General features: G+C 41.8%; 1 protein-coding gene across 3 annotated transcripts in view; it reads right to left on the bottom strand.

Moving 5' to 3' along the window:
• Col24a1 (collagen type XXIV alpha 1 chain) overlaps positions 1-16,461 on the bottom strand; it is a 257,704-nt gene that overhangs the window by 46,404 nt on the left and 194,839 nt on the right. For all 3 annotated transcript variants that reach the window (XM_087631264.1, NM_001447429.1, XM_087631268.1), the window contains 2 exon segments: positions 15,429-15,482; positions 13,608-13,715 (listed from right to left, as the gene is read on the bottom strand). In XM_087631264.1, coding sequence (XP_087487390.1) covers positions 13,608-13,715; positions 15,429-15,482 — 162 coding nt within the window.

Here is a 16,461-nt window from a genome sequence, read left to right as displayed (position 1 = left end):
ATAAGAGGGCAGTAAATAAATTGTATACATGTCTGAAATCTTCCCAAAGTAAAGAAAGTCATATAAAGACAGAAACCACATGGGATGTAGCTCATTGAGGAAACGACTTGCCTGGCCTGGTTGGGGCCTCAAGGTCCAATTCTCAGCACTACCTAAACCGGGTGTTGTGGTCTGCACCTATGATCCCAGTATCAGGAGGGAGAGGAAGACTGGGAGTTTAAGGTCATCCTTGATGAAAAAGTAGTTTGAGGTTAGCCTTAGGATACTTAAGAACCCTATCTCCAAAAACATAATGAAACAAAACCAAAACTAAAACAATTAGATTTTGCTGTAGATGTTACAATGCTTATTGATTAATGAAACTCATAATAACATATGAGAACAATGGTTGTAGGTGAAACTCACACTGTAGTTACTTCAAAACCAAATCACAGGCAACACTAGGGGCCTTGTACTTTTCCTGTACTGTCAAAAATTAAGGCAACAGTGAGGTCTCTGTCAGATTTCCTGATCTCGGTTTCAGGTGCATATTTTAGCCGTGGGAGGAAGAGGATTCTGTTTTTCTCAGTCTATTTGTACCGTTGAGGAGTTTCCACATAACCTTCAATTGGAAATGATTAGGCTACAATGTAATGGCATGTTACAAGGCAACTATCAAGGGAAAAATCTAATGGAATTCTACAAATTCCTTCCATGCGCTGAATATGTTCAATTAAGATCATATGCTCATAAATTGTGGACTTGGAAGTTCCTATCTCTGTGTAAAGAACTTACAAAGATGAATATGTGAAATATGCAGAATTCCAACCCAGGGCAGTTTAACAGATGAGCGAAAAAAAATGTCAATAGGGAACCGTAGTGAGCTAAGTGTTGTCTCTCCGAAGAGGATTATTTTTCCTCCATCTTTCTTACAAGTAGATATTATTGTAAAAATTGTACTCAACTATTATATGTTAACATTATTAATGAATAGAATTGTATGACATGTCATTTTTTCATACAACTTCCTAAGCAAAACTCTCAGTTCCATATTTTCTATTAGTTCTTACTAAATCTGCTGACTTCTCCTTTAGAAGGGGCTTGCTATTGTTTGAGTGCATTTGTGGGCTCCTACTTCATGTTATTCAATGGTTCTTCCATACACCCAACAAGGATTTTCAAAGTATCAACTACTATATGGAATATATTTCTAAGAAATATGCACATAAACATATTCTTTGTCTATTACATAGAGTTTAAAGTTTGTGTGTATGTGTGTCTTTCTGTCTGTCTGTATGCACACAGGTATGTGTGTGGGGGGTACTCACAGAGGTCAGACAAGGGTATTCAATGTCCTGGAGCTGAAATTGCAGGGTGTTATAAATTGCTGGATGTGGCACTTTGCAAGAGAAGCTAGGACAGTAAGCACTCCTAACTGCTGAGTCATCTTTCCAGTACCTAACTATCTTCTTTAAGGTACCCCTAATAAGTAAACTTTCATGGCCACAAAAGGCTTACTTAAGTATTAATAAACTATGCCAAGTGCTTAAAGACTGATGGCTATGGAACATGATTCATATTTATGAAAGTCCCAGGCTGGACTTTGAAGTCCTTTTTGTCCTTACCTACACCCACCTATTTTATCTTACATCATTTTTTATATTAGTGGAGCTTAATATCTGAGGAACCATTATGGATGCAAAACCTTTATAGAGGAAGGAGAAGAGGGCAGAAGAGAGAAGAGAGGAATGGTTGAGAAGGGGGTGGGAAAAAGAAGGGAGATAGATAGAGATAGAGAGAGATAGCTATTCTATCATCTATCTAATCTATCTATCTAATCTATCATCTATCTAATCTATCATCTATCTAATCTATCATCTATCTAATCTATCATCTATCTAATCTATCATCTATCTAATCTATCATCTATCTAATCTATCATCTATCTATCTATCTATCTATCTATCTATCTATCTATCTATCTATCTGGGAATCTTTGGATGTAGGTGTTATAGTTCTTCCATATTGTAAGCACTTCACTCTATCCTAAATATATTAGACTATCCCATTTGTCTTCCATTGTTTCTCTCTCTATGTTTCACACTGATTTAATGTGTTCTGGGATGATTTTCTATATGAATCATGAGAACCCTGAGAGGATTAGATGATTCCTTTTAGAGTCCATCCATGCGAATGAAAACACATCTTATAAGGGGCACTTGAGGCTTCAGGAAAGATCGAGATTGGCCAAAGAAGACCTGTGTGTTATATTAGTGACTGAATGTCTGAAGCAATAATGAATTTATAGGAAGGAGTATTTTGAAAGGGAAGTTTAAGTTGGATATGGTGCTGTATGTCTGCAACCACAGAAGTTAGGATGCTGAGGTAGGAGGGTCATAAGTTCAAATTCAGCTTGGGTTACATAGTGACTTTGAAGCCAACATGGACCACACATGAGAACTGGTCTCGGAAATAATTACATTACCAATAAAATAACGCCCAAGCCACCTAACTATCCTATCCAACCAACCAATCAAGAGGCATCAAAATTCTAATGCAAAGCATCTTCTCCCACTTGGGGAAAACTCATCAACCAGAAGTCCTAAAGGCACTCTAATGACTTACAGAATCTTTAAAAGGTCATACATAAAAGCTGGGAGGAAATGTAGGTAAGGAAAGGAAACAAAACAAAGCAAATATTCTTAGACCAGCAAAGTAACTTTGTATGTATGTATGTATGTATGTATGTATGTATGTATGTATGTATGTATTTATGTAGTTTTAGTGATGGATGTGCTTTCAATATATAATAAATACAAGAATTTGACATTTAATTTGCTAAAAATAACCCACATTCTGCTACATCTATAAATCATGACATTCAAGGTTCACCTTTCTTATTTTGACATGGTACATATGTTCCAATACTAAAAGACAAAGTTGGCTAAAAATGACTTGTAATGAATACAAGTCATTAATATAATGATGATGATGATGATGATGATGATGATGATGATGATGATGATATAATAGGTTATCTTGCAAGCTTTTGAGCTACCTTTCCCCAGATGTCACAGGGAGACGAGCATATGAGTACATTATATCAGACGTAGGCTCGCTCAAGGTCCCACAATCCTGCAACAGTATCACTTCATCTTCATCATAATTCTACGTAATTTTCAAGACCATTATTTTCCTAGTAGAAAAGGCCCATACTCTTCTGCCAAGACGTGAACGATAGACACGTAGACACATTGACAAGCCCTGAGGTCAACAGATGATTCAATCTGTGGAAGTCATCATGAGAAGGCTCATTAAGGTTACATGGAAAGTTAATTTTACTTAAGTTATCAGACACTCATCCCAGGCTAATGAATACACTGCAGGGCATTTACCATTCACGTTGGTTTCTTAGAGAGAAATCCAAGGACAGTAGCAGAGTGTTCTGTACAAAGTTCTAAGAGTGTTTCAGACTAGTAAAGAACAAACATATTTTCTTAGGGATACACAGATGGATGATTAAGTTTGTTTTCAAGAAAAACAGATGCTAATTCCAGGCATTCTGTCTAGTGGCTTCCAGAAGATTATTTGCTTCAAACAATTGAGCAAAGGGGTAAAGTAAAACAGGGAAATTTTACAAACAAATAAAACCACAATAATTATTCAATTTGCTAAGAGATGGTGAAATGAATGAATAGCTTACCTGAATCTTAGAGGGTTAATTTGTCAGCACACTTATGTGCTAGGAAATCTCTTCCATATCTATATGCAGCATTCTCTAGTCAATTTATCATCATTTTTTATAATTAAAAGGTACTATCCAATTATAAAATAGAAGGTTAGTATAACAAAAAGAGCACATGATGTATCATGGCCAGGGAGTTCCATTATGCTCAGACAAAGGCTGTCTCCCTACAGAAATGAGTTTTGAGCCCTGCAGGAGAGTGCTGCCAATTTTGACAGAACAGAAAGTGATTAACCCAGGTCTCTAAGGAGAAAGGTCCTGGATGTGATAAGTGAGAAATGAATGTGTGTCATACTGTGGGTTCTTTCTGTCACTGTGCACTTCCCATACCTCAGAAACTGACATCACCAGGTATCTACTGTTCTTGTCCACTTGGTGCAAATTGAGGAAGGAAGAGGGAGGTGTCTGAAGGGAGTGGAAAGACCCAGGAATGCAAAGACGGCTTTCCTGTAGACTTTGAGAAGATTCCGGAAAAACACTTGCATACAACAATAGAGCACAGCAGAGACCATTGCTCCTGCCCCCTCTGGCCCTTGACAGCTGCTTCATGGTCATTAGAACTGAACAAGCTATAGTGAGCAGTCAGTGGTAAATAAAACCTGTGACACCTGGGCAACAATAGAAAGACACATTAGAAGGGGGCTCAGGGAGAGGCTGATGTCTTTAAAATGACACTGAGTGGGTTATAAACCTCATGACACCTATTCTATTGATTTTATTTTAAAAGTCAAATGGAGAAAACTTAAATGACATTGAATTTCATAGTATTTGATGTTTTCTTGCAAATTTCTAGGAAGACAGTATTTCCCCCTCTCTTACCCTTTGTGTTGCTAGACATCTTTTAGACACATAGGGATGTTTTTCTGTAGTTACTTATGATGTAAGAAGAAAACATAAAATTAATTTATTTCCTGTAGCACAAAATTTTAGCATACTGTCCTGAAGTTTCTTTCTATTTTAGGAAACACAGGTATGATGTCGTTTTTAAAGCCAACAGACTCAAGAACCATAAATATAACAGTATGCCCCAACTGCAGCAGCGAAAACCGCTCCTGCTTCAGGAGAAGTCCTCGTTTTATTTGATGCTAAACATAGTCCTCCCAAGAAAGAAGTGGCTGTTTAAAAATACTCGGGCTAGTGATTATGGGTAGTAATATGCACAGCTGCAGCGTATATAAATTACGCCACATTTATAACATTGTGCTACAGTTCTAGTCGCAAGCAGCATGGTCAGGAGCTGGGGTAAGATTTATGAATGAGCTGTTTGCTAAAGTCGGGAGGTAGTTTAAATATCTCAATGTGTTAGAGCCAAGAGACAGAGAGTAGGCTGAGGCAAGTCTTAAGCAGGAAAGAATCATGGAACGTGCTTTGTGGATATTTCCAAGTCTACGAAACTAACCTCTCACTCAGATGCAATACATGCCAGCATTGTGTTAGACCACCTCCCAGAATCACCCAACACTGTGCTGGTCCACCCAGCATCACCCAGCAATTAAGCTAGTCTACATCCTAGCAACACCCAGCATTGAGCTGGTCCACATCCCAGTATCACCCAGCACTGTGCTGGTCCACATCCCAGCATCACCCAGCATTGAGCTGGTCCACATCCCAGCATCACCCAGCACTGTGTTGGTCCACATCCCAGCATCACCCAGCACTGAGCTGGTCCACCTAGCATTGCCCAGCATTGAGCTGGTCCACATCCCAGCATCACCCAGCACTGAGCTGGTCCAGATCCCAGCATCACCCAGCATTGAGTTGGTCCACATCCCAGCATCACCCAGCACTGTGCTGGTCCACCTAGCATTGCCCAGCACTGTGCTGGTTCACATCCCAGCATCACTTACAGATTTCTATTAGAATAAACAATCATTTCTTAGTCCTGAAAATCTTGAACAGTGACCGTGCCGCTATAGTATGGGGTACCATGTGTGGCCTCTACTTAGATGTCAGCACACAATCACAGGACTACCAGGGACCAGAAAGGACACATCTATACCTGGCTCTTACACATGCCTCCTCTGTCATGGCTGTGAAGGAATCAATATGGACCTTCCTATATCAAAAGCAACTAACATCACATCTTCGGGTCTCACTGCATCCTCCAACAGCCCTGCAAACAGACCGACTCTTTCCTGCCTACAGACATATTTATTTTGGTTCCTCCTACTCGGCAGGACCTTGTCATGTCTGGGTGCATCTGACTGCGGTCAGGTTCACTATACTCTCAGGGAGTCTTCCCTACCCAAGTTCCTATCTAACCCTCCTCTCCCATGATGCTTTGTCACATAACCACTTCTTCCTTGCACTATACAAGATGTGAAGTCACCTGTTGCACCTATTTGTAGTCTAGCATCAACCATTATATCATCCATATTGTCAATCCATAAGTTCTGACTTTTGTTAAGGGTCAAAGGTTAAAACTTCATTGCCGGGGCTGGGGATTTAGCTCAGTGGTAGAGCGCTTACCTAGGAAGCGCAAGGCCCTGGGTTCGGTCCCCAGCTCCGAAAAAAAAAAAGAACCAAAAAAAAAAAAAAGACTTCATTGCCACTTTACGCGTAGTCCACGAGGTTAGCTTTCGTCACTCCATTGTTTTATTCTAGAACTCCTCACTTGTACCAGGCACTGAACAAATACCTGTGTTCTAAAGTAATGCTTGATTGAGCAATTATATTTATTACTGTGTAGAGACAGCATTGGCTCTAAGACCTAGACCATGTATCGGGTCCTTTCCATAAAATATTTCACTTGGTTATAGTAAATATCATATAAATTAGTTATTGACATATTCGATTAGCAGATGGCATTTAGGGTGATGATTAGTTAACACAAGACACGATTAGCACACAAAGAACATTTCTCAAAGATTTATAGAGCTTTCCCTCTGAGCCTAACACTGTGCTGGGTATCCAGAGAACAAAATGCAAGACCTGCTATACAAGTGTTTATAGTGTCTGGAGAGAAAACAACACAAACGATTGGCCTCCAAAGTAACCATGCTTTACTGCAGGGATCACCCTGCGTACACTGAAGCTCTGGGCAGACAGGATTCTGATTTAAAGTGCACACAGGAGGTACAGTTCGGTTGACTCCTGAAAGGTCATGAAAATATTCATCATGAAATTAAAGGGAAAGTTGAAAGAGCCTTCCAAGCAGAGAGAATAAATTACCCACGTAGAGTCAGTAAAGGGAGGAGAGACATATAGAGAATTTCGGGAGGGAAAGTAAGAACAGTAAGTAAACACGTGTAACAGTAGAGCCTCGTTGCAACTGTAGAGTGAGCATCCTTGGAAAGGACAAGGCACTCACACTAGACTGCCTCGTTCTGAGTCCTGGTTCCTGTGCTTGTTGACTGTGTGATCTCGGGCAAGTTCTTAGTCTTTCCGAGTACCCCGTTCCTTCTGGCAAACTGAGGACGATAGCTATATTGACCTCATAGAGAGTCAATAACTTGAAATATAATCAGCGTCCGGTTCACGGTCAGCATTGGTAACTTAGATGCTAGCATGCTTGAATGAACAGTACTCATGAAGGGCAGGGTGAACTGTCAGGCCAGACGCAGAAGAAGCAACCATTCCACAGAGCGTGAGCTGTGTCTGATGGGGCGGGGTTCACTGAAGATTCAGTGAGGAAACCTCTATCCTTCCGTAGATCTTTCACTTTGAGACTAATGAGTGGCGGATCAGTCTGAGTGCTGTCCTGGAAGACGTCCTAATGAGCAGGAATCTGTCCAACGGGCGCGGCCATAGGACAGGAGGGAGAAAGTTCTAATGAGGTGGACCCCTGACTGGATAATCAAACCCTTCGTGACACAGACTTGGAAATAGATCTACCCACAGCAAGTAGACGGCAGGCTTAATGAGAGAACTGGAGCCTCTTTGGAACCAAAGTTCTTGAGTACAACTGTGTGGTAAGTTACAGATGACCAGACAGGCTGCAGGGCTGCTGGTGCTCCTGACTCAGGCTCCTGTGGTGGTCAGGGATGAGCTACTAAGAGGCACTTTGCCCCTTATTCAGTGCTGGGCACAACCCACAAGAGAGAGAAGGTCAAGGTTCTCAGTGTTCTTTTAAGACAAGAACCTGTTTGAGAAATGCACGTTAAACTCGGAGTCACCTGACGCACGGTGAGAGTCAGGCCTGGAAGAGCCTTGATTTGTCCTAAAATAAGTCGTTAGTTACATCTCATTCCTTCCTTTCCAAAACCCAGTTTTATTAGAGTAGCAATAAAAATTAAAAAAAAAAAGGGCTGGTAAGTCTTCGTTTTAGTGACAGATAGATTTATGATTTTTTCAAGGAAAAGTTTTTTCCTAAGCGATTGAGGTGCAGTGTTTGTACAGCATCCGACTCAATGAAAGCAGTGTGGTAGACTCATTTGCTACAGATGTGCTAAGCTGTCTGGGCCCGGAACACTCACTGGAGCAAAGGAAATTCACAAAGGCAACGTGAGCCTCCCTGAAACTATCCCTCAGCTATGGTCACATGACCTTGAAAAACACTGAGACTACAGAGTTAATATGCCAGGAATTCTGTAATTCTGTGGCCACATCAAAACTAAAAAAGGGGGGAAAAAAGAAAAGAAAGAACATTGTTTAGAAAAAACGAGGCAGTTGCATAATGCTACGATCCTAGAATAAATACTTTTCTAAGTGGATAAACCCGGCGGTCTTTAAAGGGAAGCCAAGAACACCATGGTGCCATGATTTAAATAAAAGGCCAATGGGAAATATGTCCTTATCCTTGGTTGAAAATACTTCAGGAACCTTCCTCATTTTTAGCAATGATATTATTTCCTCCAAATAGCATTAATAAACTTAGTAACTTCACCTTTGCCTTAGAAATTATTTTCTTGGACATTACTTGTGTTAATGATTAGGTAGCCACTGAAGATATTAGTTTATTTACCATATTCTTTAAAAGAGCATTATAACCTCGATGTCATATAAATTATTCCGGGGAGAGCAGAGGTATTTATGGGAAACATTTCCATCTTCATAAACACCCATTGATGTGCAAATCTTGGGGTTACAATGCAGGGTCTGTAGAGCGATGCTAAACCACAGAGATCACAGTTCTATTTTATTAGATTTCTGGTTTAGAACATTACCTGTAAATATCAGAAACCGACCCTGGATAATTTAAGGGGAGGGAAAAGACAACTGCAGCACATATAACTGCAGACAAACAGTGAACGTCAGGTTTGAAAGCGTGATCATCAAAGGTAAGTCAGGAAGCCACAGTGTGGACACTGACACGTGTACCACGCTGGCTTTTGGACGCAGGATGGTGTCATTAACACCACTATCGCTACTGACAACCGTGTGCTGAATTTAGTAGCTTCAGAGTGGACTCCTCCTGTGGGGAGCAAAAGAAGTTATGAGTGATTTTTCTTCTGTTGTCAGGAGCAGGACCGTGCCAAGGACCCTGATGCCATGGAAATGACAAAACCTTCGCAGGCCAGGCTGAGGGGGGGATGTTGACACTGTTTGTAGAGACTATCAGCTATAGCTTTCTACCCCCCAATGACTGCCACCTAAGTTCTCTCCCACAGAGACTTCCTTCTGAGCTGGGCTGATCCTCTTCCTCCTCAGTGTCAGCTGCCCACATCAAAGGTGCTGACCTCCCAGGTTGGTGCTTAAGCCTCACCATCAGAGTTCATGGCCCATCTGATCTCAGCTTTTCAGTGTGTGTCAATCCTTAAAGCCAGCGATTTGTGACATCCCATCTCTTAATTGTCCCTTTGAAAGTTTAAAAAATTATTTAAGGCTTAAAAAATACAAAAGTAGAAAATATTGACGGAGATACAAAGGAAGACAATTTTCCCCATTGGTTATTTTATTTACTTACATTTTAAATCTTATCCCCCTTTCCTGTTCCCCCTCTGCAACTCCCCTATCCCATCCTCCTCCCCTGCTTCCATGAGAGAGCTTCCCCACCTATCCACCCTCTCCTGCCTCACCACCCTAGCATTCCCCTACGCTGGGGCATCAAGCCTTCACAGGATCAAGGGCCTCCCCTCCCACTGATGCCAGATAAGGCCATCCTCTGCTACATATGCAGCTGGAGCCATGGGTCCAGCTGTTTTCTTTTCATAGTGGCCTTATTTATAACAGCCAGAAGCTGGAAAGAACCCAGATGTCCTTCAACAGAGGGATGGATACAGAAAATGTGGTCCAGTTACACAATGGAGTATAACTCAGCTATTAAAAACAATGACCTCATGAAATTCATGGACAAATGGATGGGATTCTAAAATATCATCCTGAATAGGGTAACCCAGTCACAAAAGAACACACATGGCATGTCCTCACTGATATGTGGTATTAGGCAAAAACCTCAGAATACCCAAGATACGATTCACAGATCATATGAAGCTCAAGAACAAGGAAGGCCAAAGTGTGGATGCTTCAGTCATATTTAGAAGGGAAACAAAATATTCACAGGAAGTAGAGGGTGGGAAGGACTTGTGTGTGCGCGCGTGTGTGTGTGTGCATGTGTGCGTGTGTGTGTGTGTGTGTGTGTGTGTGCGTGTGTGTGTGTGTGTGTGCCTAAGACCACAAAGTCGACCTGGAGTGTTTCCTCAATTGGTCTCCATTTTATTTATTGAAGCAGAGTCTCACAATTGAACCCTGACTTTGTCCTTAGGGCTACGACCCACCATGCTTGACTATCTTATGTATGGGACCTGGGGATTTGAACTCAGTCCTCACTCGCAAGGCAACTGCTTTATCTACTGAGCCATCTCCCTGGCCTTGTGTGCAACTTTTAAACAAATGCCTTACCCGTGTTTTCAGTGCGCTTCTCTATGTTTGGCTATCTTCAGCTACATAAATAATTAGCATAGTGTTAAGATACCAAGGTTACAGTAGTCAGAATTGTCACATGGTGTACGAATGGAAGCTAAGGTCACACCACACAGGCTGTGGCAAGCCACACAGTTATGGTTGATATAAGTACAGACTATAACGTTTCATAATGGTGGAATCCCAAACATTGTTCATCTCAGGATCCTGTCGTTAAACAATACAGGAGCACACGTGTTCATTTTTGTGCATGGCTCATTCATCCTGAAACATTGCTAAATTCATTTTTTAAACGTATTCTGGACCTTCTACATGGATAATTGTGTTATGTGTAAATAAAGACAGTTTTATGTCCTCCATAATAATCTGAATGACTTTCGTTTCTTGTTACTACTCTGGCTGGAACCTTACTGTATAGCCAAATCTCCAGTACAATGCCGAATGTGCTTTATATTTATAAGGCGGAACACTAAAACCTGTTATTATTTAAGACCTTCGAAGGCTGCCTTACATATTCGGAAGATTTTATTATGAAGGGTACTGAAAATACTGGTGATTGGATAGTCTAATTAAGGGCACCCCTCTTACAAATGTGAGAAAGAATGAGAATACAGACAGGAAGTGCATGGCGCTGGTTAGTCACACTTTGTGGCAGCCTGAAGAAGCGCTGGAGGATGGGGTCTTAGAGAAACATACATAGTTGAGATACATTTCACCCCTTGTTGTGTTAAAGGGAAGCTATAGACACTGATACGATAAACAGACCACAGCTTCGATGCATACACGCTTGATCATTAAGTCCACTATTCCCAACATGTGAGCAAGAGCCAAAGTACAGGCAACTTCTGCATCACAGAAGGAAGCTAAGGTATCTATGGAAACCAGGAAAGGGGAACAGAAGGATAATGCAGGACAAGGGGGTGGATGGAAGATGGAGATGCTCCAGGCGCGGAAACACTAGCTGCCTCATCTCCACGAGAGCAGTAGACAATTTCCCGCTATTTCCGATGCTTCTAAATACCAGCATGAAGGGTACCTTAGAGCTTATGTGGAAGAAAAAGTAAGGACTATAAAGAAGTAGGCTATTATTTGAAGGTATTGTGTACCTGAAAATACCATGGAAACAAAATGGAAAATTACCTGAAAGGTATTTTTAGCTGTATTAGGTTATAGCTTTCAAATAAGTATTCCTTATTTATACCATGAAATTAACTAGTGAGTGGAACACGAACAAGGACAGACAGGCACCCGATAGCACGATTAATAAGCAGCAGACTGGAAACTTGAAGCCCAGATTCTTCCGAGGTGTTTGAAATGCATTGGAACGGTGTCTCTGAAATGGGAGTAATGGAACCCGGGACAGGAATTTACTATCAGAGAGAAGGTAGGAGCTGTTATCACTGGTTTGATCTGTACATATCTTCGGCAATGTCTAAATCAACACAGGAACTCACAGAACCAACCAAATGTGCCATGGCTTGCTAGAATATGTTGGTGTTCAACTGGAAAGCCTGTTGGTCTTACATCAAACTAAGAGTCTTGATCGTTTCTCAAATTCAGAGCCAATTCCTAGACCAGAACCTTCTGAGGGCAAGCAGATCCTCCTGGAGGGAACCCTCCACGGTATGGTAAGAAGTGTGTTCTATGACTCATGTCCAAGGCTTGTTCAGAGAGAACTTCGGTCAATCACTATGTGACTGAGTACCAGAGAGAGTGAAACCCCAGCCTTTCCAGGGTAGAGCTGAAGGCACGGTATTCGCGTTATCTTTCAGACTGGGATACCAGATGACAGTCCTCTCTGCGGTGGCTGTGATAATATAATATAATGCCTCACTACACCCCAGCACCCGGGAGTCTGAAGCAAATGCTAGTTGAGTAATCCAGCTATGTGTTATGATCCTGTTAGAAGGAAGAGGAGGAAGAAGAGGGAAAAGGAGAAGGAAGGAGAGGAAGAGGAGGAGGAAAAGATGAGGAGGAAGGAGAAAGTCTTTAACTAGAGACATACTGCTGTCAGGAGTCTATAAAATATTTATTTCAATTAAATACTCACCTCATACTTGTCTACGCCTTAACCTAATGTTCTGATATATTTCCTCCAAAATAAATAGAAACTGTGTTAAAAAAAACTCCTTAAAAATATCCATGTCTCCAGATAGAACCTGAGTACGCGTTTATCCCTAAAATGCTTATATTGGATAAATGATACTTTCAGCTTCTTTTTGCTTTGAAATATATGAGGTAACTCACCATAGCAGGAAAAGAGCATCAATGTGGGCTTGGGTTTGCGAACGTCACCTTACCACATCTGAATAAACAACCAGGGCTGATTTATTACTTAAGAAAAGTGAAACAAGTCAACGGATAACCATATCCAAGTAGTGGGAACTTATGGTTGAGTGGAGACAAAAATGTAGTTTGGAGGACGGGAGAGATGGATCAGGAGTTAATGGTGCTTACTGGACTGGGGTTCAGGTCCCACCAGCCATAGCAGGCAACTTATAACATCCTACAACTTCAGTTCCAGATAATCTGATGCCCTCTTCTGAACTCTTTAGGTACTTGCACCCATGATCGCACACAGGCACGCACACATTCATGCAGGTGCATAGAAATTCACATTCAAAACAAGCATGTTTTTTTCTAACATTGTATCACCCTTGAATGAACACAGGAAATATCCACACAGTTCTTGAAAATGCTAGGGCCATCAAAGCAAAGGGAAAATTATTCTGGGCAGAACCTATGTGAGGTACCGCCAAGACCGAAATGTTCCAAAGAAGGCAGAGGACCTGTGATGAACACAAACACAGCCTGCTTACGGAGCCACTCAGTGAGCTTCCCTATACCTTGTTTTTTAAATTTTTACACATACAGAAAATATAAATTGCTACTACAAAACTCCCAAGAGAATATACCTACTGACATACTTGGAAATCGTTAGTCTAATTCGAAGATAGCAATTATAAAAATGATTGCCTTAATATAACTAATACCCTAGTTATGAACGATAACGTGACTCCCCGTTGTCCTTCAAAAGACACCGATGCAGATGTAAAGAGCACAGCACATGCGCACTACTCACCGGAAGTCCTTGTTTTCCCGGTAGCCCAGGCTTTCCCGGGTATCCTGATAGGCCGTCGACTCCATGATATCCTTGCAAGCCTTTTGGCCCCGGAAGGCCTGGAAGACCCTTGGTAATTAGAAATCATTTTGATTACAGACACGTATTGGGTAGATGACATTTCTTGGTGTAGAAAAAGTTATATATTTCTATACCCTGCCCTAAGATCTAAGGCTACAACTACGAGGAACAACATTTGCTTAGCATCCAGTAGGCCCTGGTTTCAGTCCAAGTACCCGAGAAAATGTCCCCTAAACAAAAATAAAAGTGAGTCATCAATTTATTGTGGAGCTTCTTGAGCCAGTGGCACTCCCTGATATTTGTCCCTGTGTCAGGTCATCTTTCCCTAGCTGTCAAGAATAGAGAGGGACCTGTGAGCTGGAGACATCACCTGGAGGTATCAGCTGGAGATATTAGCTGAAGTTATCAGTTGGAGGCATCAACTGGAGACATCAGCTGGAGATAACAGCTGGAGTTACCAGCTGGAGGTATCAGCTGGAGATATCAGCTGGAGGCATCAGCTGGAGATATCAGCTGGAGTTACCAGCTGGAGGTATCAGCTGGAGATATCAGCTGGAGGCATCAGCTGGAGACATCACCTGGAGTTACCAGCTGGAGGTATCAGCTGGAGATATCAGCTGGAGGCATCAACTGGAGACATCAGCTGGAGATAACAGCTGGAGTTACCAGCTGGAGGTATCAGCTGGAGATATCAGCTGGAGGCATCAGCTGGAGATATCAGCTGGAGTTACCAGCTGGAGGTATCAGCTGGAGATATCAGCTGGAGGCATCAGCTGGAGACATCACCTGGAGTTACCAGCTGGAGGTATCAGCTGGAGATATCAGCTGGAGGCATCAACTGGAGACATCAGCTGGAGATAACAGCTGGAGTTACCAGCTGGAGGTATCAGCTGGAGATATCAGCTGGAGGCATCAGCTGGAGATATCAGCTGGAGTTACCAGCTGGAGGTATCAGCTGAAGTTATCAGCTGGAGACATCAGCTGGAGCTACCAGTGTTTTCTGCAAATTCTTGTGTCACAGTTCTTTTCTTAAGAATAAAGAGTATGTTGCTCCCCTCCCCCCTTAAGTCAGATGAACATATGACTAACAATGGGCCTGGATATCTTGCTTCTAATCCTGAACAATTGGGATTTATCTGTAGGGCCATCGGTGATCTTTTCCCCTCTTTTGTCCCATGCAGGCAAGAAGTAGGTATTTATATCTTTCTGGGTGGCATCAGCAGCGGTGTCTTTCTAATCAGCCTGTCAACACATACCTACCCAGTTAGAGGGGGATACTGATGTTAAGTTAAAATTAACCTTTATTCTGGACAAAGGACTTGTTCCCACCCCCTCTCCCCCAAGACTTTCTGCTCTAATTGCTAGGAGAAAGAGAAACTGAGCCCTCCAGTTAAAAGCCAGCTCATGTCTTTTTAATTATACTTGAAGACTCTGACCTTTGTTACCACTTGCTTGGTCATGTTTCCAAGTTCCCTGTTTACAGTGGTTCACCAAGAGAGAGAAGTAAGAGTCCACAGGGAGGGTTCCATAACACGGGAAAATAGCATCCTTCGTTTGCAGGGACTTAGATTTAAACAGCAAACTTGGTTTAGAGTTAGTGGTCATATTTTGGTCCCTCTGTGTTCTAGCATGGGTTTGAATTTTTTTTCAAGGCAGTCTGATTTATCCAACATGACATAACTGTTCCTGAACTATTCTGCTTGCTAAAGTTGTCAATTCCATTTAGAAAAATAAGAAAGATAAAAGAGGTCTGTTACTTACGGGAATGCCTGGTTTCCCAGAAGGACCAGGAACTCCCTTTTTCCCCTGAGGACCCTGAAAATGGGAAGCACAGTCGTTAACAGATAGAAATACACTTACTTAAACAAGCCATGGAAAAGTACAATGGGGCTGGAATAGCTCAGGAGTGCACACAACTAGCTGCCTGTCACTGGGATGGCCATTTAATTCTCCCAGGAGTTGTTTGTGTGGGGGTCACTTCCTCATGAAAAGTGGGAGAATTTGAACAGATCACATATGACATTCTCCTTTGCTCCAAACACTATGACTTAAAAATTCAAATCATAATTCTGAAACGGCACTGTTTTGAAAATGGCCTGACTTTCAGGCAGGGTCCTTGCCTCCTTTTGAAAGTGGCTAAATTCTAAATCCAATAGGATTTTTATTGAATATCATGTATCATAGCATCTGTTACATGCTTGGAATCCAAAGGCCAAGTTCCTAGTCACAAGACACTGTGTGGTGATGGATGTGAACCAGGAGCCCAAAATGTTTCCACGGAAGCACAAAGGACACACTTTGAAATAAAAAAAAAGGGTATTTATTTCCCAAGGAACTGTTTGTTTTTCCATGTGTGAGACGTTTTAAGTCATAATTGATTGAACAGCAACTGGTCTGCCAGGGTAGTTAGAGACTCTCTCTGTCCTTGCAAGCCATTCCATTGTTCTGATGGCATGTCCAAATTATTCTCAGATGTAAAACAGGGAAAACAGTAACCTGGTGTACAAATGAGGAAAAGAATTGTATTGTCATTACCAGCCCTACTTCTCAGAGAGCATCTGAAGTTACCCCGGACAGGACTGTTTTACCCTGGGATGGTCGTTCTTAAGACAATCATGCTAAAGATGCAAAGTAAGGCTCACGCAAAATAATCGATCTCAGATGTGGCATCTGGGAAGGTGGGCTTAAATGTTTGAAGTATAGATCACCTGATCACAGAGGAAAAGGCTGTCTCCTGTAAGAGACAAAAGGTCTAACCATTCAGCTGAGCTTGGGAGTATGCACTGCCTAATCC

The sequence above is a fragment of the Rattus norvegicus genome, chromosome 2 (genome assembly GCF_021556685.1).
Source record: "Rattus norvegicus strain SHRSP/BbbUtx chromosome 2, alternate assembly SHRSP_T2T, whole genome shotgun sequence".
NCBI lineage: Eukaryota > Metazoa > Chordata > Mammalia > Rodentia > Muridae > Rattus > Rattus norvegicus.
The sequence above is the reverse complement of the archived record's forward strand: the minus strand, read 5'-3'. Positions and strand labels throughout refer to the sequence as shown.